At 39.5% G+C, this 22,842-nt stretch overlaps 5 protein-coding genes across 6 annotated transcripts; 4 read left to right on the forward strand and 1 right to left on the reverse strand.

Annotated features, from left to right (window-relative positions):
• Positions 1-279: 279 nt before the first annotated feature.
• LOC126790432 (G-type lectin S-receptor-like serine/threonine-protein kinase At5g24080) lies at positions 280-3,792 on the forward strand. The gene has a single exon (XM_050516654.1). The coding sequence runs from the start codon at positions 1,206-1,208 to the stop codon at positions 3,588-3,590; it is 2,385 nt and encodes a 794-aa protein (XP_050372611.1). The 5' UTR covers positions 280-1,205; the 3' UTR covers positions 3,591-3,792.
• Positions 3,793-5,296: 1,504 nt separating this feature from the next.
• On the forward strand, positions 5,297-9,990 carry LOC126789836 (protein POLLEN DEFECTIVE IN GUIDANCE 1). Of its 2 annotated transcripts, XM_050515896.1 has the most exons (12): positions 5,297-5,947; positions 6,048-6,199; positions 6,294-6,397; positions 6,571-6,659; positions 6,814-6,887; positions 7,387-7,537; positions 7,617-7,784; positions 7,937-8,034; positions 8,145-8,267; positions 8,963-9,031; positions 9,423-9,647; positions 9,679-9,990. In XM_050515896.1, exons 1-11 carry the CDS (start codon positions 5,422-5,424, stop codon positions 9,627-9,629), a joined length of 1,761 nt encoding a protein of 586 aa, XP_050371853.1. In that variant the 5' UTR covers positions 5,297-5,421; the 3' UTR covers positions 9,630-9,647; positions 9,679-9,990. The 2 variants fall into 2 exon arrangements, with proteins under 2 accessions (XP_050371853.1, XP_050371851.1); XM_050515894.1 differs by having other exon boundaries at positions 9,423-9,990.
• A 609-nt stretch (positions 9,991-10,599) lies between these two features.
• Positions 10,600-12,813, forward strand: LOC126789837 (protein RGF1 INDUCIBLE TRANSCRIPTION FACTOR 1). Its single transcript, XM_050515897.1, has 4 exons — positions 10,600-10,750; positions 11,180-11,446; positions 12,086-12,244; positions 12,331-12,813. The coding sequence occupies exons 1-4, from the start codon at positions 10,745-10,747 to the stop codon at positions 12,562-12,564; spliced, it is 666 nt and encodes a 221-aa protein (XP_050371854.1). The 5' UTR covers positions 10,600-10,744; the 3' UTR covers positions 12,565-12,813.
• An 855-nt stretch (positions 12,814-13,668) lies between these two features.
• LOC126792489 (binding partner of ACD11 1-like) lies at positions 13,669-15,553 on the forward strand. Its single transcript, XM_050518901.1, is given in 7 exon segments — positions 13,669-13,674; positions 13,951-13,985; positions 13,987-14,080; positions 14,242-14,345; positions 14,425-14,500; positions 14,651-14,737; positions 14,849-15,553. Coding segments are annotated over 7 exon segments (987 nt in total). The 3' UTR covers positions 15,434-15,553.
• A 704-nt stretch (positions 15,554-16,257) lies between these two features.
• LOC126791471 (cyclin-SDS) lies at positions 16,258-20,184 on the reverse strand. The gene is made up of 7 exons (XM_050517926.1): positions 19,089-20,184; positions 18,795-18,962; positions 17,873-18,039; positions 17,436-17,564; positions 17,018-17,195; positions 16,812-16,859; positions 16,258-16,656 (listed from the first exon to the last, which is right to left on the reverse strand). Exons 1-7 carry the CDS (start codon positions 20,112-20,114, stop codon positions 16,627-16,629), a joined length of 1,746 nt encoding a protein of 581 aa, XP_050373883.1. The 5' UTR covers positions 20,115-20,184; the 3' UTR covers positions 16,258-16,626.
• Between the last annotated feature and the right edge of the window lie 2,658 nt (positions 20,185-22,842).

Raw genomic sequence — 22,842 nt, forward strand, 5'->3', positions numbered from 1 at the left:
TAGTTGTTCAATATAATATTCATTCTTCTTCTTTGGTATTATCGATCAATTTCCAATGCAAACTTAGAAGAACTCATGAACCAAGGCAGTACTTGCTGACTCGCTGTCATTCGTCGGTTTGTGTAAATCAATATATATATATATATATATATATATATATATATATATACTTGGGCCAGGATGAAACAATGAAATACTATTGCATACTTTAGTGTTACGTCTAGCTTTCAATTTGACATTTGCAAAGTGTAGTTGATGTTTGTTTTATGCTCGTTCATTTTTCCCTCTCGACCATGATTAGAAAACATAATAGAGAATTGAAAAGGATCCGCCCGCAGGGCTGCGCAAGGTCTTGAGAATGTGGAGCACCTTCCATTGGCTTCAACCTGCCAACAGCATTCTGGTTTTCTTTTTTTTGTTTCTGACTTGTATCGATCGCGCGCTCAACTTGAAGTGCCTTTTGCGCCAGTGTGGGATTGTGGAAAAACTGCTTGCCAAAAATGAAGTGCAATATCAAGTAATTTGTATATACAGCAAACTTTTTTTCCGTAGAGGAAAGACATGTTGAAGATGAACTTAATTGGTGGATTTGAGCTACTTGCTATCTCTCAGACACTTTTCTAACACCATTGACGCAACTCATAAGTGACTTGTACTTGGATCTCCCAAACCCTTTGCTATATATAAGAGCGTGGCCTGGTCTTAGAAACTTGGTACTGTTCTTCCCCAAAACCAACGTAATAGACACTTCCAAGTTCCAATTCTAAGCGGCGTCGTCTTCATCCCGACTCAGGACTCAGGACTTGTAGCAGTGGCCACTAGGGCTTGCATTCTTTGTCCTCTCATTTTCTTTTCCCCAGTCAACAAGGCACCCCCCCGTAAGCTTTACGCCACACGAAAATGAATTGATCCAAGAAACAGCCCTATCTATTTAATCATAACAAACTAGTTCACATGTCAGCTGGGCCCCTCTGATTCTGGCGGGAATCCATCCCTCTCAGAGTCTCAGTTCAGCTCACAGGTTCCAGGTCCATAGCAGACTTGAGAAGTCAACCCAGACTTCGAGTCATTCGAACTCGCATTGGCCGCCATTAAAATTACCCACTAAACATCCGATCGCATCAGAATCAGCCTAACCTTCAATTCCACATTAATATATATAACACAATCTCCCCACCATTCTAGTGATCGAATCCCCCACAACCATGTCACCCTTCTTCCTGTTCTTCCTCTTCATCTTCACCCTCTCAACCCCACCGCCGTCCTCCGCCCAACGAAACCTCACATCCTTTTCCATCTCCGACTCCCCTTGGACCCCACTTGACAAGCTCACCCTCCTCTCCCCCAACTCCGCCTTCGCCGCTGGCTTCCTCCCCCTCCTCCCCTCATCCTCTTCCCTCTACAACTTCTCCATCTGGTTCAGCAACATCTCCGCCCCAAACACCGTAGTTTGGTCCACCACCGGCCCTCCTCTGGGCCCCGACGCCACTCTCTCCATCACCTCCGCCGGCCTCCTCCGCCTCTCCAACTCCTCCTCCGGCGAAAACCTCTTCCCGGGAACCCCCTCCACCGCAAAAAACACTACCCAGCTCAAGCTCCGTAACGACGGAAACCTCATCTACGGCGACTGGCAGAGCTTCTCTTTCCCGACTGACACTGCTTTACCTAACCAATCCTTGAGCGGGAACTTCACCCTTGTCTCCAAAAACCGCAAGTTCAGCTTCATCAACTCCACCCAGCTCGTCTTCAACTTCACCGAGCAGTACCAGGACCTCACCGACGCCTTCCTTAGCTTCGACTCCTCCGGCCAAATGAAGCAGGCAAACGGCAAGTCGTTTATCGTCTCCGACTTTGGTCTCAACAACTCACGCCGGCTCACCCTCGACAACGACGGAAACCTCCGCATTTACAGCTTCGATCCCACCATCTCAACCTGGAAAATCGTCTGGCAGTCAGGCTACGAGCTCTGTCAGGTGCACGGCGCGTGCGGGCCCAACGCCATCTGCGTCAGCGACGGGTCTAGCTCGAGCTACTACTGCGTCTGCCCGCCGGGGTTTCAGCCGGTACCAAACGGAGCCATAGAGGACCAAGGCTGCGAGAGGAAGATCCCACTTGCTAAAAAGACCAAGTTTCTCCAACTCGATTACGTCAACTTTACCGGCGGGTCAAACCAGACCAATTGGCCCGCAACTAACTTTAGTCAATGCCAATCAAGGTGTCTAAACAGAGACAACTGTTTAGGGTTTATGTTCAAATACGACGGCCAAGGCTTCTGTGTGTTGCAGCTGGACCGGTTGCTATACGGGTACTGGTCACCGGGAACCGAAAGAGCTATGTTTCTCCGGGTGGACGGAGCCGAAACCGATAAGTCGAATTTTACAGGAATGACGGAGCTGCTAGAGACGACGTGTCCGGTTGAGATCAGTCTCCCCCTGCCGCCGCAAGAGTCGAACGCCACCACCAGGAACATAGTGATTATCTGTACACTTTTTGCTGCTGAGTTGATTTCCGGGGTGCTGTTCTTCTGGGCTTTTATCAAGAAGTATATAAAGTATAGAGACATGGCTCGGACGCTTGGGCTTGAGTTTCTCCCGGCCGGCGGGCCGAAGAGGTTTTCGTACGCCGAGCTGAAGGCAGCGACTAAGGACTTCTCCAATCTGATCGGAAGAGGTGGGTTTGGCGATGTTTATAGAGGAGAGCTGACGGATCAGAGGGTGGTGGCGGTAAAGTGTTTGAAACACGTGGCCGGCGGCGATGCCGAGTTTTGGGCGGAGGTGACGATTATTGCGCGGATGCACCACCTCAATTTGGTCAGGTTGTGGGGCTTCTGCGCGGAGAAAGGTCAGAGGATCCTAGTTTATGAGTATGTCCCGAATGGGTCCCTAGACAATTACCTTTTCAAACCGGGTCGGGTTTTGGCTACGGATCAGGAATCGGATAACGGAGCCCCGGTGGAGGATGAGAAACCGATTCTTGATTGGGGGATAAGGTACCGAATCGCATTAGGCGTGGCGAGATCGATTGCTTACTTGCACGAAGAGTGTCTAGAATGGGTGTTGCATTGTGATATTAAGCCGGAAAATATACTACTCGGCGACGACTTTTGCCCGAAAATATCGGATTTCGGGTTGGCGAAGTTGAAGAAGAAGGAGGACATGGTAACCATATCTCGGATGCAAGGGACTCGAGGGTACATGGCGCCGGAGTGGGTCAAGATGGACCCGATCACACCCAAGGCTGACGTGTACAGCTTTGGAATGGTCTTGCTGGAGCTTGTGACCGGGGTGCGGAACAATGATGTTCAAGGGTCCATGATGGAGAGCGAGGATTGGTATTTCCCGAGATGGGCGTTTGAGAAGGTGTTTAAGGAGATGAATGTGGAGGATATCTTGGACCGTCATATCAAGCATTGTTACGATAGCAGGACGAATTTTGATGCGGTGAACCGAATGGTGAAGACGGCAATGTGGTGCCTTCAAGACCGGCCAGAGATGAGGCCGTCAATGGGCAAAGTGGCTAAGATGCTGGAAGGGACTGTGGATATCACCGAACCTAAGAAGCCCACCATATTTTTCCTCAGTGATGACTAGCAAGGCCTGTCGTCTAAATAATGTGGGTATATTACGTAGTTGATGGCGGCCGTCACATTTTTCTTTGTAGAAGCTTTTGGTCAATACATTAAAGAAATTAGGTGTGCGTTATCTTGTAATTGTGCCATTGGAATAATGCTCATGCAATCAAAAAAAGAAATGTATTCTGCTGCCAATTAAGGAATGAAACTACCAACTTGCTAGTATTATCACTATTATGTGTCCAAGTACACCGTCACAAACTAAGTAAAGAATCACATAGATATTAGGAGACGTTATGACTGAAAAACTCTAGAATTTAAGTTTTTTTTTTTAGAAAAAGAATTATATATTTCACCATAATAAAATTACAATATATTCTTTATTTGGTGGTGAAACTACATTCCCCACACTCTGCCCGACCTATACTAGTAGTCAGAAGAATATCGCAAGAAATAATAAACATAAGTTAAGAATGCCAAATCTCGAACCAAACAAAACGATTGCATAAGTAGTCGATACATACTTGCCACCAATCTCAAGAAGAAAACGCTCTAATAATATTACATACCAAAACATCCGGCATATTTGCAAAGGCAATCTTTCCCATTACATTACATTAACACCCATAATGAATCGACTATTATAACAGTCTTTGGTGATGACATGCACCAAAATGACACACCTAACGACCCTACCGACAACCCTAAACCCTCAAAGAAGGAACTGAAGAAACCCTAAACCCTTAAAAGAGGGACTAAAAAAATGAAAATAAAAAAACCTAAAAAGGAAAATTTGACTAGGGTCAAAAAGACCCTAGCCCACCTAATATGACCCAACCCAGGCCCACCATTTTGGACCAATAGAGAATAGACGCCCCAAATCATAGTCGTCACACCATCGCCTTTGACCTCATGTAGCCATCCCGTTGACGATGCCGGACGCCACCAGAAACGGCCTCCTGGAACTGTAGCAAAGGTCAAACACACCACCTTCAGTAATCAAACAAGCACTGCGGCAACAATATCCGATCAGATTCATGAAGAATCCTAACCAACTGTCGTCACACCACTTCCCCCTTCCCCTCTCTCAAATCACCATGTGCTCCACATCCCTAATTGTCACAAAATACGGCCAACATCACAAAGCAACACCATAATCGCTGCCAAGATCCAACCCTTGCAAATGAAAAAGACATAAACCATGCGATATCCCGATTGCAACACAGACATGCCGCGCTCTATTTATCCTCTTTCCACAACCACCAAGCAAGACCACCATCTGACATGCTGAAAACTCTCGTTCGACAGTGGCATCAGCGACGCACCGTCGAACAGAGACAAATTTTTTTTAGAGAAACCCATGTGATCCAGTTTTCTCAGAGCATTGATGGCCGTGTTTTTTTTACTTTAATACAAGATAACATGATAAGGATGATGCCGATTATAATAGGTAAATTTGAACTCGATCGACTCTTCCCCAATGTTGATTATTATAGAACAATTTGTACAAAGGTCAACTAGATTACAATGAATATAGTATTGTAGATGAAAGGGATATATAAAATAGATTCCTATGGTAACATACTATGATACTAACATCAAATAATAAGTTAATAACCATATGGGCATATGGTACATGAATCAAGTATATTTCACATGCGACATGTCGTATGGTATGCAGTGTCAGAGGGGGACTAAACTAAAAGGATTGAACCTGAGAAAAAACCTATCAGAGAAGAAAAGCAGTGTCTTCATTCTTTCATTCATTCATTGTTTCCGTCCGATCAAAATTCAGAGATGAATAATCTCCGATTCCGATAGAGATAGCATTGAACCTCTCTCAGGTCTTCATGGCGCTGAGATCCGGCCGCCGGAAACTCTCCTACGAGATTCTGAGCGGAAACAGCTCCGTCCAAGATGATGAAGAAGAAGCCGCAGCAGCCGGAGGAATCTTCTACCGATCCAACTCAGATCCAATCCGATCTCACGCCGCCGCCACGCCGCGAAGAAAACGCAGGAAGAAGAAGCGATCCGCCATCCCCAACAGCTCCATACCGGAGAGCGCCACCGCCGACGAAAACGGATTGGAATTCAATTTCAGCCAGACGGTGCTGTGCTCCGTCGCCGACCAGAGCAGTTTCGCCGCCGCGGAATTGAGGCAGAGGACTGTCAATGCCGGCGCCGGAGGAGCAAGTTCCGACGAAACGGCGCCGTCTGGTGGTGGTTTTATGGAAGGTGAGGCGAATGCCGAGGAGGACAGCGCCGTCGAGTTGTCCACGGCGGCTCCGGTGGCTAAGCCGAACGGGAATTTGGTTACGAAGTTGAAGACGGCGGAGTCGTTGGATTGGCAGCGAGTCATGGCCGAAGATCCGAATTGTGAGTCTTTATAAACAACAATGCAATGTGAATGTGTGAATGTTCATCTCTGTTTCTTATAAATTTGTGATTTTGTTATGTATAATTTTTTTGTGGTCAGATATGTGTTCAGTGGACAAGTCTCCACTGAAGTACTTCATGGAAGAAATGTCGAATGGGAATTCATTAAGGAGCACAACAACACTTGGCAATGAGAAAGAAAGAGAGAGGGTTTACGACACTATTTTTCGCTTACCTTGGAGATGCGAATTGGTAAATTTCAGCAGCTATGATCCCATTAGAATAACAAATGTGTGTGTGAAAGTCTGATTTTGGAGTGTGGCTAATGACTGTAATTTTGTTGCAGCTGATAGATGTTGGAATTTTCGTGTGTTTTGATTCGTTTCTGTCGTTGTTGACTATCATGCCGACGAGAATTTTGATGACCCTTTGGAGGCTTGTGCATACAAGGTTGGTATTTTTCTTGCTTCAGTCTTGTAATAGACTTGGGTGCTGTTGTTTTTGAAGCATTGTTATGAGTTTAGTTTTCATTATGCTCTTGGGCCTGTTTCGTGGGTCATTAACGAATAACAATATAACATTTATGAAATTTACAACCAAATACTAACCATACTTCTGGGCAGGCAGTTTAAGAGGCCATCTCCAGCAGAGCTGTCTGATTTTGGGTGTTTCACAATAATGGCTTGTGGTGTCATTCTTTTGGAGCAAACAGGTTCGTAAGTTTTTTTCATGCTTTTTCCAAAATAGTGTTAAAATTTCATGTAACATCCAATTAACTAGTGTGCTGGAATTATTTGATCCCAATACCAATCCACATCAATTCAAATTTTTTTACTGGTTTTAATATATTCATTTGGTTGTTTCAGATATCAGCTTAATATATCACATGATTCGTGGTCAAGGAACAATCAAACTGTATGTTGTGTATAATGTGTTGGAGGTAATATAGATTATCAGCATATGATCTTTTTAATGTTATACGCTTGTTGAGTTCTTTTCCCTCTTCAGAAGTTTAGAATTTTTTGTACTCGATCCTTTTAGAAGGCAGAAGGCAGAAGGCAGAAGTAAATTATAACTCAGATAGTTTTTGAACATCACTATTGGGCTATATACAGCAGTGTCTATACTCGATTACTTTCTTTATTCTTCTCAATTAGGAGTTACAGGAAGAAAAATAAAGGAAAAAACGAAAATTTGTCAAAACGAATTGTACACTGACTATTGAAAGGTTATTACCATAACCAAGGGTCAAACGTCTAGCTTAATGTAATATGCTGCCTATCTCACTCATTCATGTAGAATGGTTCAATTATAATGAACAAGACAATGGGTGGTTGCTGAGTTGCTCTAATACCAGTTTATCAGTTTCATATGTTGTGAATTACTTTGTTACAGTTTCCTGACACTCATTTATCACTGATTTTTGCCTCTCCATACAGATATTTGACAAACTATGTCAGAGTTTTAATGGAGATGTATTGCAAACTCTATTCAATTCAGCAGACGGACTTGCTAGTTGCCCAACCGAAAACATGGGATTTTGGATTTGGAGATTTACTTGCGACCAAGCTTTAGCCGTGACTGCCTCAAATATCCTTTCTTTGAATTTTTAAGATTTTTGTTCTATCATTTTCCATTTCATGTCATTGGGATCCTTGACTCTGCGTACTTCTTCATTCATTTATCCTCTTAGCTCAGGCAATTACTTTGTCAACCTGCATCGTTGCTCACAATAATGCCTTGTTCGCTTTGCTGGTGTCCAATAACTTTGCTGAGATAAAAAGCAATGTGTTTAAGCGATATAGTAAGGAAAACATTCACAGTCTTGTATACTTTGGTGAGTTTACTTATATCATTATTGTTTTATAGCCTCTATATGAATTAAACTAGATGTGGTTCCGTGTCCTGTGAATTGAATTAGATTAGTCTGTTCAGATGGTCTTAAACTCTTCTGATTTTATTTAAATTTTATTTTTTACTTGTGGCCAGATTCAATAGAGAGATTCCACATTTCTGCTTTTATCATATTCATCCTAGCTCAAAATATTCTGGAGGCTGAGGGTCCCTGGTTTGAAAATTTTATTTTTGTAAGTTTCTCCAATCACTTCTGTGGGAAATTATTCTCTCTTTGAAAGAAACTTTATTCTACCCCAGGAAACATCTGATGCCAAAGTGACTGAACATTTGGATTTTGCAGAATGCTGGGTTGGTATTTATCTGTGAAATTATTGTTGATATTGTAAAGCACTCGTTCATTGCTAAGTTCAATGACATAAAGCCCATCGCATACTCTGAGTTTCTCGAAGACCTATGCAAGCAGGTACTGTTTTATTCAAAGTGTGACCAGCTTTCTATATCAGTTTAAATCAGTTCAGCAAAATTTAGTATGCTTAGATAATACAGTATACCAATGAGTGCAGAGGAATACAGTTTTTTTTTTTGGTTAAAAGAGGATACGGTATGTACCTGTACAGACAGAGTTTATCAGTCTGCAGTGTCACACTGCAACACTGCTTAGTCTAGGCGTAGTGTGGATGTAAGCTGACTTAGCTTGAAAGCCTAGGTCAATCCATATTTTGTATGCTGAAGTACGAATAATGTGGCCACAAATGTCTAAATGTCTTACTATATGTATACTCGAGTCTAATTGGTTCTCTGCTTCACAAATAAGCTTTGTGGTTGAGCCTTAATATGCATCCTTCTTGGTAAGAGTTTGGGGGGTTTGAGGATAAGGTTTGATAGGTTCGAAATTCTAAATTTCAGTTAAGTATCAATCTCTGTCTGGGCAGAAGTACTTTAGCTTCACAGCACTTCCATTGATAGCAAATGCACATACATGAAAGCATGCACATATTTGCTTTTACACTTGAGATTGTTTTGTTGCTGCTCAGTGAACCATTTACAAACCTATTTTAAGGATCATCACTACATAAAACAACTAGTCAACTAGTATTATCTTCATTCTGGCGGTATTTGTTGTTCAGAAAACTGACCTTTTTCTTATTTTCTCCTTAGACATTAAATATTCAACCAGAGGCTGCAAAGAAAAATCTGACATTTATTCCTATAGCACCTGCCTGTGTGGTAAGCTACTAGTATTAATTGTCTCCAATTTCCTTGTTTCAAGACAATGCTAAACTTTATATGGTTGATAACATCTATATGTATATCTGTAAACCATTTTTATGAGTCAATAGGGCATTTAACATTGCATTCAAAGTCGTTGCTCAATTACTTAACTTGAAAAAAGCTGTATTAAAAAGTTCTATACTTGCTGACTATATCCCATGTTCGGATCTTATACTGATATTACAAATGCAATCACTGTTTGCACTCCATCTTGATGAGAATCACGAACAGGCTTCTAAAATGGAGTTTTCTTGAAAATATTAAAGTTTTCAATTCTGCTTGTCACTATTAACGGTTATTAGAAAATATACCATAATTCTTATCGGTATTGTCCTCCTTGTTTTAGGTCATCCGAGTGCTTACTCCAGTATATGCCGCACACCTTCCGCACAGTCCCCTACCATGGAAACTCTTCTGGATTCTTATCCTCTTTGCAATGACCTATGTTATGCTAACAAGCCTCAAGGTGTTGGTAGGCATGGGACTCCAGAAACACGCCAGTTGGTACGTCAACAGATGCAAAAGGAGGAAACATCATCTACATTATGATTAGTTCAATAAGCAAAGCACATTTCTTTTCCACATCAGGTTCAGGTTCAGGTTCAGCTGAAACATTTGTTCGAGAAACCTCAACCAACCAAGTTAAAAGTTGAGGTTGCCGAAATTATGAGTTAGACCAACAAAGGAGAGTGCAGTGCATAGATAGTGTCTCAGGAAAAGCATAAGCTAGAGAAACCCATTATTGGTACTCATTTTGGCTAGAAAATCTAACTATCCAATTTTGATAGGAAAAAGGTTACCTGATACTCAGAACAATGTGTATAACAAATGTAGTTTCATTATTCTTCTCTTTACATAAGAATCAACCATATATCATACATTATATTTAAAAAAAAACATATATCATAGAATTGCGATCAACGCAGAGATTAGTTTTTACCTATCAAATTCAGATTATGATTTATTTATTTTTTTGTGAGAAAGAAATTCAGATTATGATGTTCGTCTAACATGATCTTGGAGTAATTTCTTTAGCAAAATCGAAAGAAATTCAAAATAACTTTTAGAAAATCTAGGCTACATAAGTCAAATTCCATCAGAGGCGTGTTGAAATATTTGACCAACATTCCATGAACCAAGATTTTTTCCTGTAAATGAAGCATGTGATTATTTCGATAAACAAAAAATTAATAACAAGTTAACAATAATTAAAATCGAAACAGAAAAAGATAAATAGACAAAGAGAAAACACCGAAAATCCCGCTTATTTCGGCGGGAAAAAGAGGATTGACCACTACTTTATTCCACTCACCCCAAAGAAAATCCCACTCACCCCATTACTTTATTCATTTATTGTCTGCAAGAAGTAGCTAAATTTCCACACCGTCCGATCACGTTTGAGTTTAATCAGACGGTGATGAGGCACTAAGCTTCCCGCGAGAGAAATTGGAGACAGCTCTTTGTGAATAATTGGGTTTCTCTCTCTCTCCCTTAATATAACTTTACTGTGACTACTCAAATCTCTTGTCACTTCTTTCTCTCATCTTTTCTTTTCCTACTTTGCTTACTACTCTACCCTTCTGGACTTTTTTGCCAAATTTTTCACCTTTACTCTGTTGTTAAATCAAGCACTGCAATTGAGTCAGACCCAGTTCATTAGTCAATTCAATGGTGGTAAGAACTTGGATGTTTGGTTTTTTGATTGGATGAAGTTTCAATGGGTTCTGTGCAGCAGTTTTGGTTTATGGTTTGATGTAGAAATGATCAATTTTGGATCTTTGATTATGGGTTTTGTATGTTTGATTGGATGGTTTTGAGTTGGGATGGTGTAATTTGGAAGTGGATTGATGAATTGGTAAGAGTGGGAATGTCTCAAGATTGTGTTTGTGAAAGGTTCCTTGGATTCTGTCCATGAATTTTACTTAAAGCTGATAAAAGTTGTGATTTTTGATTGTGGGCTTTGTGTTTCTTCAAGCTGACAATCAAAATTGAATCTTGAATTGGTGATGAAATACTGATTGAGTGATTGATTTAGTAGCGCTGTTTATTGTGTGGAATGTTCTTGATTTTTGAAGTGGATGCGTTGGTTGTGTACTTTTGTAGGGAAGCTGTGATCTTTCTAAAAAGACAAAGAAAACAGATTGGCTTAATACCCTTTTGCATAGCAAGTTCTTCGGTTCCTGTGGTGTTCATCAAGATCTGCGCAAAAATGAGAAGAATGTCTTTTGCATTGACTGTGGTTGCCGGCTATGTAGGCACTGTATGAAAGCTCATTGTCGCCATTCAAAGCTTCAAATCTGCAAGTATGTATATCATGATGTAATTCGCCTTCAAGAAGTCCAGAAGCATGTCGATTGTGCTAGAATTCAGGTCTGTCTCCAGCTCATTAATTTCAATAATGGGCTTCCTATCTAGTTTGTGATTTGCATATTAGATGAAAATGCATCTGGTCTGTTGTTAATTGTGTCTGTTTCATTGTCTCCAGTCAATAACTGTCCCTAGTAATCACTTTCTATCTATAGTCATCAGCTTAGTTGGACTATGATTTTTTGATGTGGCTGTTTGGTGAAGTTTTCCACCCTCTTTTTTCATCATATCATCAATCACAGATATGCTTGCATAAATTTGAGTTCTTAAATCGAATTCAGGGTGTTGTGATCGTAAACCATGTAATTGAATTCTCAGTTCTCTCAGTTAAGTTTTCCTGTTGGACTTTTCGGACTAAGGAAACATGGTGTCATGCTCCAATTAATAATACTATTAAATAGTAACAACTGGTTATGCTCATTCAGTTTGCCGGAGTGATCAATTTATCAACTCTGTATATCTTATGGAGTTGCTCATGCCCTTAGGTGCAAGCCTAGTGTGTACTTGCTTGATCAAAATCACATAATTATATTGTCATGATCAGTTTCTGGCTTTTTTTTTTCTTTTCTCAGGTTTTTTGTTCTTCCCTCGATAAATTTGAGTGTTCTTATCTCAAATTGAGACAACTTGATGGTTTTGCAGACATATAAAATCAATGGTGACAAAGCTGTGCATCTAAATCCCCGTCCAATGTCCAAGGATGCCAAACCATCAACAAAAGCAAAGTTTGGTTCTGCGTGTGATGTTTGTGGGAGATATCTACAAGACATGCCAAATCACTTCTGCTCCATTGCTTGTAAGGTAAATGGATCCCACATTTCAAACACTCATATACTTACATTGTTCATCAATCTCAGTGATTGATTTGTGTGATTGTACTTTTCCAGGCCTCTGTAGAAACAGTGAAGCCTAAACACAAAAGTCACAATTACATTGCATTTGGAGTTCCGGAATGTGGGGACTTTTCCCCTCAGGCTAATAACTATTCGGAAACATATATGAGTGAAATGGAATCCTCTATCTCGTCTGAGGAGATGAATGCTTGGGTGAGTTCAACCCTAAAGCCAAGGAGGCATTTGCACAAGAGGAAAGGCATCCCTCACAGGTCTCCTTTCTGTTGATCCCCAAATGAGATCGATGATATTGTTTTTGCCCCATTTGTCTGCTTTACATTTTCGGTTTATATTCAACTATTAAAACCATAAAACCACAGCTACTGTATCATCCCCATATTTTTTCGTGTTAGTGTTTGAAGTTGTACAGCATAAGATTATACTCTATTCTTTCTTGTGCAAATGCCTGGATGTTTGTATGGCTAAATCTTTACATAATAAGATCGGAATACTTAATAATTGAAATGTCCCTGGCACCGGAGCAATATAGAACTATAAACCTTTTCCAGCTACTTAGCTATGCATTGAGGGTCATATTCTTGATGGAAATGCATATCAGCCTTGTGTTTCATTCTTTGTTGTTGGCCGCCGGAGATTGATAGGTTTGCCACTATTGCCATGGCCCTCATGTTCCTCATGCCCCTGTCCACTTTAAATTATGGCGACAATATTTTGTTAATGTGTTCTTATCGATTTGGGGGGCTCAGATATGTCATGCTATAACAAAGTGGTTGCTTATATTGTATACATGATGCACATGGATGACCAACTCTTGCTCTTTTATATTTGTTTGGGATGATCATTACTCTTAACTATAGGCTAATAGATTTGCGGCTTCTCGATGTGAAGCGTAGTTGATGCCCTCAAGTATTTAGCTTTGGTCCTTTTTTGGGTTAATTTTAGCATCGGTCCTTTTGCTTTTGCACCAACATTTTATAGGCTCAAAATCTAGGATTTTGATCTAGGTAGCCTACTTAGTTACATTGATGTGTAATTAGAATTATTGGAGTTAAAAGTAACAAACTTAAATTCGACCGAAATTAGATATCTAAATGATTTCTGATATGATCGTAATAAGATCATATGAAATTAGTGTGAGGAAGTGACTTCTGTTTAGAATGATTCAAAATAAAAGAAAAAAGAGTTGGAGTTGCTGAATCGAAAAACGAGTTGGCCACTCTAAAGGCCAAAAGCAGCAACCAAACCGCGATCAGCGAATTTACCGCTGAGAGAAAATCCAAACATAAATCCAGGAAATCAAGATCAACGTGAACAAAGTATTTACAGCTCCCCAAACCAAAACAAAATTACTGCCATTCATTCTGAATCCAAATGTCGGTGAGTTTTCTCATTAGGGAACATGCATATAATTCTTAAAATTCCTTGCGCTAGATGGATTAGTAATCAGACATGAGTTTGATTGATCAAATATCTCTTCGTTATGGTGTTGGAGCCAATGTGCATCTTTGGCTTTGTTGTTTGGAGATCATTGTTGTGTCCAATATGAATCAGGGTTTGATAAATGTTCAATTATTGAAGATGTTGCATTGCGTTTGTGTTGTCCTTTTCCTTTTGATCTCACAAGTAAAATGCATCTCCCATGTGTTACTCTAGAGATTGTTGCTTCCATTTCAACTACTCAATTGAAAAATTTGTGCAGGCTCCGGTGGAAAATGTAAATCAGGGGATCGGAAAAGCTCCCCAGTCAGCTGCCACACCCAACAGCACAATCGATGTTTCAGATGTGAGAAAACTATAACATTTTTCTTTTTTGTTAAGAGTGTTGAATATGGTCTGTGTTCTAACTTGTAAAAAAATGGACAAGAACATTCAAGTATATGCATATATCTTCTTTGCTGGCATTGGTTTAAGTAAAAACATCACTTAACTTGATACGTTTTTCAGGTAAAGACTATTAAGGTTGGCAACATTTCCCGGACTGTAACCGCTAGAGATATCAAAGAATTCTTCTCATTCTCTGGAGAAATCAAATACGTAGAAATGCAAAGGTGAACATTGTTTGATCAAATGATGGCATTGTAAGTAGAGTTCATTTATTCTCACATTTTTGTGGTAAATCTATGTCAGTGAAACAGAAAACACCCAACTCTCTTATGTCACCTTCAATGATGCACAAGGTGCCGATACAGCGATTCTCCTCTCGGTATGTTCAATTTTGACACTGATGATCAAGCTGTTCAATATTTTACTTGGAATCTTTCAATGCAGTAAGACATAACCAACGTCTACTTCAGTAGATTGTTTCCGAATTGTTCACTTTTACCACTAAGTGTCTCGTCTAATGTCAACTCAGGGAGTCACAATAGCAAATCAGCCTGTCACTATAGCACCTGCTAAGGAGTACCAGCTGCCGCCGGAAGCTCTCATCCCTTCAAGCCCGGTATGTGTTAAGCAATGGATACGATTACAATACATAAGCGACATACATGCATGTTGTACTTATCTTTCAACCTATCAATTCTGTGATGTTATTGTGTATGCATCATTGTAGTTGAAAAGGCCGGCAGTAACTAGTTCTGCTGTTGAGAAGGCAGAAGATGTGGTGAGCACTATTGTTGCCAAGGGTTTCGTCATGGGAAAGGGTGCCCTTAGCAAGGCAAAAGCATTCGACGAACAGCATAACTTGACGTCCAAGGCATCAGCCACGGTTGCTACCATTGACCAGAGGATCGGTCTGATGGAGAAGCTAAGCATGGGAAGAGCTGTTGTCAATGAAAAAGTGAAACAGATGGATGAACGGTTCTTGGTCTCTGAAAAGACGAAAACTGTGTTTGCTGTTGCTGAGCAGAAGGCAAGCAGTGCAGGATCTGCTATCTTGAGCAACCCTTATGTACTGACTGGAGCTTCATGGGTCGCGGGTGCACTGGGTGCATTTGCAAAGGCGACTGAGGACGTGACAACGAAAACCAAGGAGAAGGTTGTTAGAGCCGAGGAGGAGAAACAGCAGACCATGCTCAGGCAGAGGACAGCAGTCATTGATGACTATGCACAGAACCATCTTGATGAACCGTCTGGAAATGAGCCTCCAGTAGTTCGAACAAAATCTGCTGATGAGACTATGCCTGAAATTGTATGACTTATTGCGAGCTTTTGGTCGTGATCTTTTAATTTTTGGTTTTCATTTCTTCAGAGACGAACGAATATGTTCAATTTGATGTATCATTACCTGTGTTACATACAAGGGAACATACTCATAGATTACATGTTGTTCAAGCACAGCAGTTGAGTACAACCATGAGTTGTGCTTTAGTCGCAGTTGAATCGCTTGGCATTGGACTTCTGCTTCTTGACATTCTGCTTTCATGTCAGTATGAGGTTATGGAACCAGAAGGCTACGACGTCAAAAGTTAAAGAACTGGAAACTGTTTATAATTTGGTACAATCATGGACATGGCTTTAGTCATTTGCGATAAAGCTAGCGCGAATGCTAATGACTCGATGAGACAACAGAATGACCAGAGGTTCTTGAGAGGATTGAAGAGAAAGGCTACCAGGGATTAGTGTAAACGTCAGAAACTTGAAATAAAATTTATTTATGGTTTGGACCTAGCAGAAAACGAAGGAAGAGAGCATAGTGAAATGGTAGCTGACGGTGCCTTACTCTCCATGATCTGCTCCTAGTGAGCAGATACTTTTCACCTACGAAATGATAAGAGGAAGCACATCATGCTAACACTCTTCTAATAGTCGTCAAAAATTGTTGCAGAAGTGTGAAGCTGTCTTCTTTGATCGCAAAAGACATACCAACTTTCAAAACTTTCGGTGGCATGTTTGATATGTTAATGCCTTTATAGCAGAGACATGCAAAATATCACAGTTCCTATCATATGTTAAAAGTTTAAAACTAATATAATCGCTTATATTCTTAGCAAACCAGCCAGTATATAATAGAATGGGACATGCTACAAAACATGAGGCATCTTCAAACATAAGATAACACTGATGAAACCTTGAGAAACAAAAGAACATTTTGTTTTCCTGAACCACCCTGTAATTCTTTTGTAATGAGTAGTCATCGAGCAGTGATGACCTCGACACGGAACAGTTTCACTTGCCCTATGGTCCTTTGCAGGCCATCAAAATGTACACTCTGTCTACAACTTTTGAGAAAGGTCAAAATCTAGCAGAACTATCCTATTATTGACAAAAGAATTACATATGTTTTACCTAGTTGACTCCTCGATCTACCTTCCATGAATGGATTTGCTTAAGGGTAAAGTCAGCAATCAGAAACGTGATGTCGTTGTGCCTTTGCATCTTAGCATGCTATCAAACAAACCTCAACAGCCAATCTAGGCTCTGTTAAACATAAAAAGTTCATTAGCATCTATCAACCAATTAAATATACTAAAGTAGCTGGCATAATAATAGTCGATTTACCACCAAAATTCCTAGTGACTTAATTGAAATATGAAGATGTTATAAGAGACACTTGAATAATAAGTTTTTAATACCTTCAAGCATTCAGGTAAATCATCATCATCATCTGTTCTCATATGAATCTGCAAAACCAGAAGATCACATAATGGAATCTGGGTGTATTTTGGATGGTGGCATAACACCTCAAACAACACTAGAAAGAGAGAAAAAGATACAGAGCTTGGCCATTCTAAATTCTTTTGACAAATTGAATATAGTTAGAAGTGATGTTGGTTCTTACATCCATGACTTGTTGGCGGGATGCATCATCTCCTTCTAAAGAAGCCAGGATGACAACTGCAGCTGCAACTGTTGAGGGCCAGTAGCATAACTGCCCAGGATCCGTAAGCTGCAGCATTGCCAGGTACTTGGCCCTTGTCTCTACTTCTTCATCAGCTTCAGCAGCTTGCAAGTAGAACCTATACATATTAAATTTGAGTTGTACATTAGTAATGTAGTTTGAGGAATAAAAACAAGAGCCTCTCGAGTCTCGACCAAGAAATGATTTCCATGCCTAAAGGAAGACGAGTATTAAACCTAAGATAGATTTAATTAGCAAATAATTCAGAGCCTGAGTATCAGCGAATGTCATGAATTTAATGCAAAGAAGCAGCAAGGGCTTATCTAAGTTAAATGAGAAGCAAATGGGCGAGATTTACCATAAGAAATTATAGCTGGTGGGCAGAAAACACTGAAATTTGAGGACCTCCAGCACTAGCCATTCCATTGCCACTACTTCACATCTGTTGTACACATGGCTTCCAACATTGAAACTCTTTTCTCGCACACTGAAAAGACGATCACGAAAGGTGTATCAAAAGGTGACAATGATGAGTGCTGCTTTGACTGTCTCAATTGTAGTTGCTATTTTACTAGTAACAAAACAAGTTAAGAGTGTAAGCTGCGACTTTGAGCTCTGACTCCAAGCTAGTTTTTCTTCTCAATTCATTTTCAGATAAGTAACTTACAGAAGGAGTTGAACTTTCTTAATGACCAAAAAAAGAAGAAGACTAAAAGCATATCATCAACTTACAAGATATTTGAGAATATATATATATATATATATATATAATTATATATATGTGTGTGTATGTACCTATTGTAGGGCTGATTTTCTTCTATCCTGGTGGCCAAAGTTAGACAGGCAACTCCAACAATCTGAAGGATCCTTTTGCTCTTAAAATATCCTTTGCTCAAAAACCGGTCAAGGAGGTTCACACTTAGAAACTTGGTCTCCTGATGTAGTCCAGTTGCAGTAGATACCTGCATTTGTAACCCAGTCAGGCAATTTAGCATACACATTATGAGCAACACAAATGAAAATCAGCTAACCCAACACTCTCACACCCAATATCATTATGGTGGTGTAATAATGATATTCACTGCAACAACAAGTCATTCTCTTAACTTCACGTCTTCACACCCACAAAAGCAGACAGCACAAACAGCATTAGTAGTCTTAAATTTCACAGCCCAAATCCAGCAATGCCTGCTGCTTGAATAGGACCACAACATTTCCTTTTAATCAAAATAGTGTTACTCTCTCAAATCTCAATCTCTCCCCTTGTTCAGCTGCCAATTCTAGCTCCACCAAATAATCAGAAAATAAAAGAAATATAAATGCCACCTGTGCCGTTGATCAAATCACGCCCATGTCGTTGTACACTTTTCAGAATAATACGCGAAAAATCGTCGCTGGTTCTCCAACACGCTTCAACAAAATCGAGGCATCCCTCCTTTTCCGCTACTAAATGCCAATTTAGTGCTGTGTGTGCGTGTGGAAAGCTCACGTGGAAAGATAAGAAGATTTACACTACTAAATTGCATCATCTACTTGGCCAATAGAAGAAAAGAAAAGTAGTGACCGTGCGTGCTATAAGAAAGTCACAGAATCAAGAATCCACGTGGCAACAAATGATTGAATATGAAAACAGTTGTAGCGTATTCTATTCTAATCACGAACACAAGAAATTGAAAGCCAAACTACAGCGATTAAATGAAAGCGTGCATTAGAGTACCTCACAGATCCACCGGACCATGAACGACCGTTGATGGAGGATCAGGCGGCCGTACTCCGTCGTGGAAGAGTAGTCCACGGTGTAGTCACGCACAAACAATTTGAGCCTCTCTCTATTCCTCAGCATCTGATAGCTCTCTTCCACCTCATCGTCTTCGAACTTCATAAACTAATTGATTAAAATCAAAATCACATAATTAACGAGTAATTAGCGAAAGATTAAGATAATTAACAAACTAAAATGCACAGATCAGACGGCTACTGAAATCGTAATTCTGGAGTTGATGAATCTTACTGTGGATTCATGCTTATACGCTTCGTTGGCGCGTGGAGCTGCGTCGATATCTAAAGCAGTGGCGACGAACTCTTCTCTGTATTTCACGAGCCAGGCGAAGGTTGGTGACGGTGAGTCATCGACTGAACCCTGCGAGAATTGGCTGCCGGAATCGATGAAGAACGACGGCGAGTAATCGGAGAAGTCGATTTTTTCCGAGTTTTCCTGGTAAGGATCCGAGTGGAAATCCGAGAGTGTCTGACTGGAGGAGTACTCGGAGCCGTCGTCATAAGAGAAGTGCTCGGTACAAGCCAAATCGGAGTCCAATCCAAAGCTCAGTGGCCTCTGCTCGATAGTCGATTCCGAATTCTCACCGAAGTAGTTGCTCGACGCTCCTTGGAATTCAAATTCCGGTGCTCTGTTACCGCCGTCATTTACCGTCTTGGTCTCCGATACGGTTGCTTCCGAGCACAATTGCACGCCGGAGCTGAGTGAAATGACTTCTTGCTCCTTGAATTTGAGTGACGCCTTATCGGAGTAGTCGGAAATTGCTGATTCAGTTACCGCCTCAGAGCCTCCGGTTACTTTCACTACCTCGCTCTTAGTCTTCAGCTTCAACTTTTTCTCCACGACGCCTCCAAAATCGGCTCCACAATTTGACTCCACGCACGACGACTCAGACGCCTCAAATTCGCCGTCTCCGGCGACCGGCTTCCTCGACCGAGTGACTTTCCGTGACGCTGCTTCGGTTTCGCCGAAGCTCCTCTTCTTCAAGCTCGACCTCACCTTACTCTCCGATCCAACCGAAACTCTGCTCGACTCGCACGAAACCTCGCCGGCGAAGTACGAGCACGAGGTCGAGTTCACGGAGAAGACAGAGGCCTCAACGCTGCGAGCATTCGGTTTCTGAGAGGAGTAGAGAATCGGAGAGATCTGAACTCGCCTCCGGCGAGACATCTCCGACCGGAGCTTCCTCGTCGCCGTCGTCTTCAGGCGAGCCGACGCGGTTTCGAGGCTGTGCATCGCTCGGATTGATCGGAATTTCATTTTCGTAACGGAAATTTGTTTTTCGAAGTTTTGAATTTCTGAGAGAAAAGAGTGTGGGAGGCTTTGAGAATGTGGTTGGTTAGAAAAGAGAGAGTGAGAAATGGAATTGAAGGAAGCGAGTGTGGGTTTTATGCTTCGGCCAAAATGAGAGTGTGAAATAGTGAGAGAGAGCAAGTAAAAAACGGTTACTATAAACGGCCTGAATGAATTAAAAAGTGATTAAAGTCGACATTTTTGAATTATGACCATCCTAATTCACTACAGATATAAGTCATATCTTCATTTCTCAAAAAGGGCAGACAGTTAAAGGCCGTTAGATTTAAATGAACTAAATCCTACGGTTGATATAAAACTTACAAAATAGATTTAAATGAACTAAATCTTCGTTTCTCCCTTCTCTCTTTATTTCTCCTGGTGGTACGATGTCACCGGCTCGCTGCAAACATGCCGAGGGTGTTGGGGAAGGTGATCGATTCGATCATGAAGGGCAAGGTTACTGAAAAGCGGGCTGGCGAGGAAGCGATTTTAGCTCACTTAACATGCAGCTATGGCGAATTCCTGATGCCTCGTTAGTCTACTATTTCAATCTAATCTGCATGAATCACTTTTCCTCACATTGATTAGACTCGGTTTGGAGGCTCTGAGATTTATCATGACTCACTCTTTTTAGAGCATTTCCAACAATTTTTCTATATTTTCTCCAAGATGGAGAAGCTGAAGGCTTCTTTATTTTACAGATTTTTACATTTATTACTTTAATTAAATATTATATTTTCTTATTTATCATAACCATAATATATTTCATAATTCATATTGTTGACTTGAAATATTTATTACTAATTTTTTATTGGTTGTAATATAAGTTTGAGTTGTTGAATAAAGTGCAAGCATTTAATATTTGGTTGTGTAAATTTTTGGCAAATACTGTAAATTTAGATTGAGAAGCTGTTGGAGTGAAAAATATGTATTTTTTTCATCAAATCTTCATTTTTCTCTAAACAGAGGGTGAATTAAAAAGTAATTAAAGTCAACATTTTTGAATTATGACCATCCTAGTTCACTGAGTCATATATTTATATTTATTAATAATACAAACAGACTTTATCAATCAAAACGCATGTGAAATTATATTGACACCCTCTTCTTATATGTTATTTTATTTATTATATGATTCACGGGTAAAAATGTAAATAAAATAAATTAAAATAGGTTAAAATTTTAAATATTATTCACTTTCTCTGCAAATAAACACCCACTACCACTTTACATTATCTAATTGATAATTGCCCATTATCATTTTGTTTTATAATTTTTTTATTTAACAAATTAGTCTTACACATGCTATGCATATGTTTATGACTAGTTTTTAAAAATTATAACACAAACATGTTTTGTCAACCAAAATATTGTGAAAATACATTAACACCCTCGCATCATGTGTTAGTATTAATTCATAATTAATTTTTGAATTACGACCATCCTAATTCATTACATATATAAGTCATATATTTCTAAAAATTATAACACAAACAAGCTTTGTAAATTAAAATGGTTGTGAAAATACATTAACACCCTCACACCACATGTTAGTATTAATTCATTATCAATTTTTGAAGGTTATTATAGTAAATGATAAAATAATAATATGAATATATATTCATAAAAAAAGTAGAAAACAATTAGATTCTCAATCTCACTCTCTTTTACGGATAAAACATTCAAATCTCACTACATATATAATTATCCACTACCTTGTAGGTTCCTTCTTTTAGTTAAAAATGAAAATAAAAAATAAGGTGGTTTTACACATGCAATGCATGTGTGTTGCAAACTAGTATTCCTAAAAAAAAAATTATATATGAAATTATCATCCAAGTTCTTTTTTGAGTAAATTCCTCCTATGGTACATGATGTTTGACTACTTGAACAATTTGAAACCTAATGTATGAAAACGGACAATTTGGTACCTAAAGTTCTCAAATTTAGGCCATTTTGGTACTTATGTCAATTTTTACCATATTTTTAGGGTTATTTATGTCATTTTATCTATACTTTACTTCATTTTTTCATAATACATTTAAATTGCCTCTAAATTATCACTAAAAATTTGATAACTCATCCACTTAGTATCTGTGATGATTTACGTATATAATTTTTCATAATTTATCATAAGTAATTTAAAAAATATATTTTAATAAAATTTTACAATTGCATAAAGGCAATTTATTTCCTTTGTAAAAAATAATTAGGATACAATAAGTATATTAAGAAAACAAATTATTTTCGATATATGCGAAGTTTATGCTAAGTGGAGTAGATATATCAATTTAATTATCTCCAAAGAGAAGCAATTATAGGAAGAAATGAAAAAAATGTGAATTTAATGAGTTTTAGGGCTAGAATGACGAAAATAACCATAAAATATGATAAAAAATAATAGAGGTACTAAAATAGCTTACAAATGAGAACTTCAGGTACCAAATTGTCCAAGTAACCATACTTTAGATACCATAGAAGGAATTAACCCTTCTTTTTCTCTCTACAAATTAAAAATAAGATATTTTACCCATGCAAACGCATGTATCTTGCGAAAGTGAAACTATAACTTATCAAAGGAAAATTTGTAATGAGACACTTTTTGGTTTTCGTGATAAATTACCAACGCCGATTCCATGAAATTAAAAAATGACACCCCATATACTCATTTTGCTTATCCTCGCATTTTTAC

This window comes from Argentina anserina, chromosome 4 (assembly GCF_933775445.1).
Source record: "Argentina anserina chromosome 4, drPotAnse1.1, whole genome shotgun sequence".
In the NCBI taxonomy this organism is placed as follows: Eukaryota; Viridiplantae; Streptophyta; class Magnoliopsida; order Rosales; family Rosaceae; genus Argentina; species Argentina anserina.

Bases quoted from the DNA above. Each gene is read 5' to 3' on its own strand.
- LOC126790432 (XM_050516654.1), top strand. From the start codon at position 1,206: ATGTCACCCTTCTTCCTGTTCTTCCTCTTCATCTTCACCCTCTCAACC.
- LOC126789836 (XM_050515894.1), top strand. From the start codon at position 5,422: ATGGCGCTGAGATCCGGCCGCCGGAAACTCTCCTACGAGATTCTGAGC. The intron at 6,398-6,570 runs GTTGGTATTTTT...ACTTCTGGGCAG, and splicing joins TGGAGGCTTGTGCATACAAG to GCAGTTTAAGAGGCCATCTC. The intron at 7,538-7,616 runs ATATCCTTTCTT...GACTCTGCGTAC, and splicing joins TTTAGCCGTGACTGCCTCAA to TTCTTCATTCATTTATCCTC.
- LOC126789837 (XM_050515897.1), top strand. The intron at 11,447-12,085 runs GTCTGTCTCCAG...ATGGTTTTGCAG, and splicing joins TCGATTGTGCTAGAATTCAG to ACATATAAAATCAATGGTGA. The intron at 12,245-12,330 runs GTAAATGGATCC...GTACTTTTCCAG, and splicing joins TCTGCTCCATTGCTTGTAAG to GCCTCTGTAGAAACAGTGAA.
- LOC126791471 (XM_050517926.1), bottom strand. From the start codon at position 20,114: ATGAAATTCCGATCAATCCGAGCGATGCACAGCCTCGAAACCGCGTCG. The intron at 18,040-18,794 runs GTACTCTAATGC...TTACAAATGCAG, and splicing joins TGGTCCGGTGGATCTGTGAG to GTATCTACTGCAACTGGACT. The intron at 16,657-16,811 runs GTATTAAAAACT...TATGTTTAACAG, and splicing joins ATTTACCTGAATGCTTGAAG to AGCCTAGATTGGCTGTTGAG.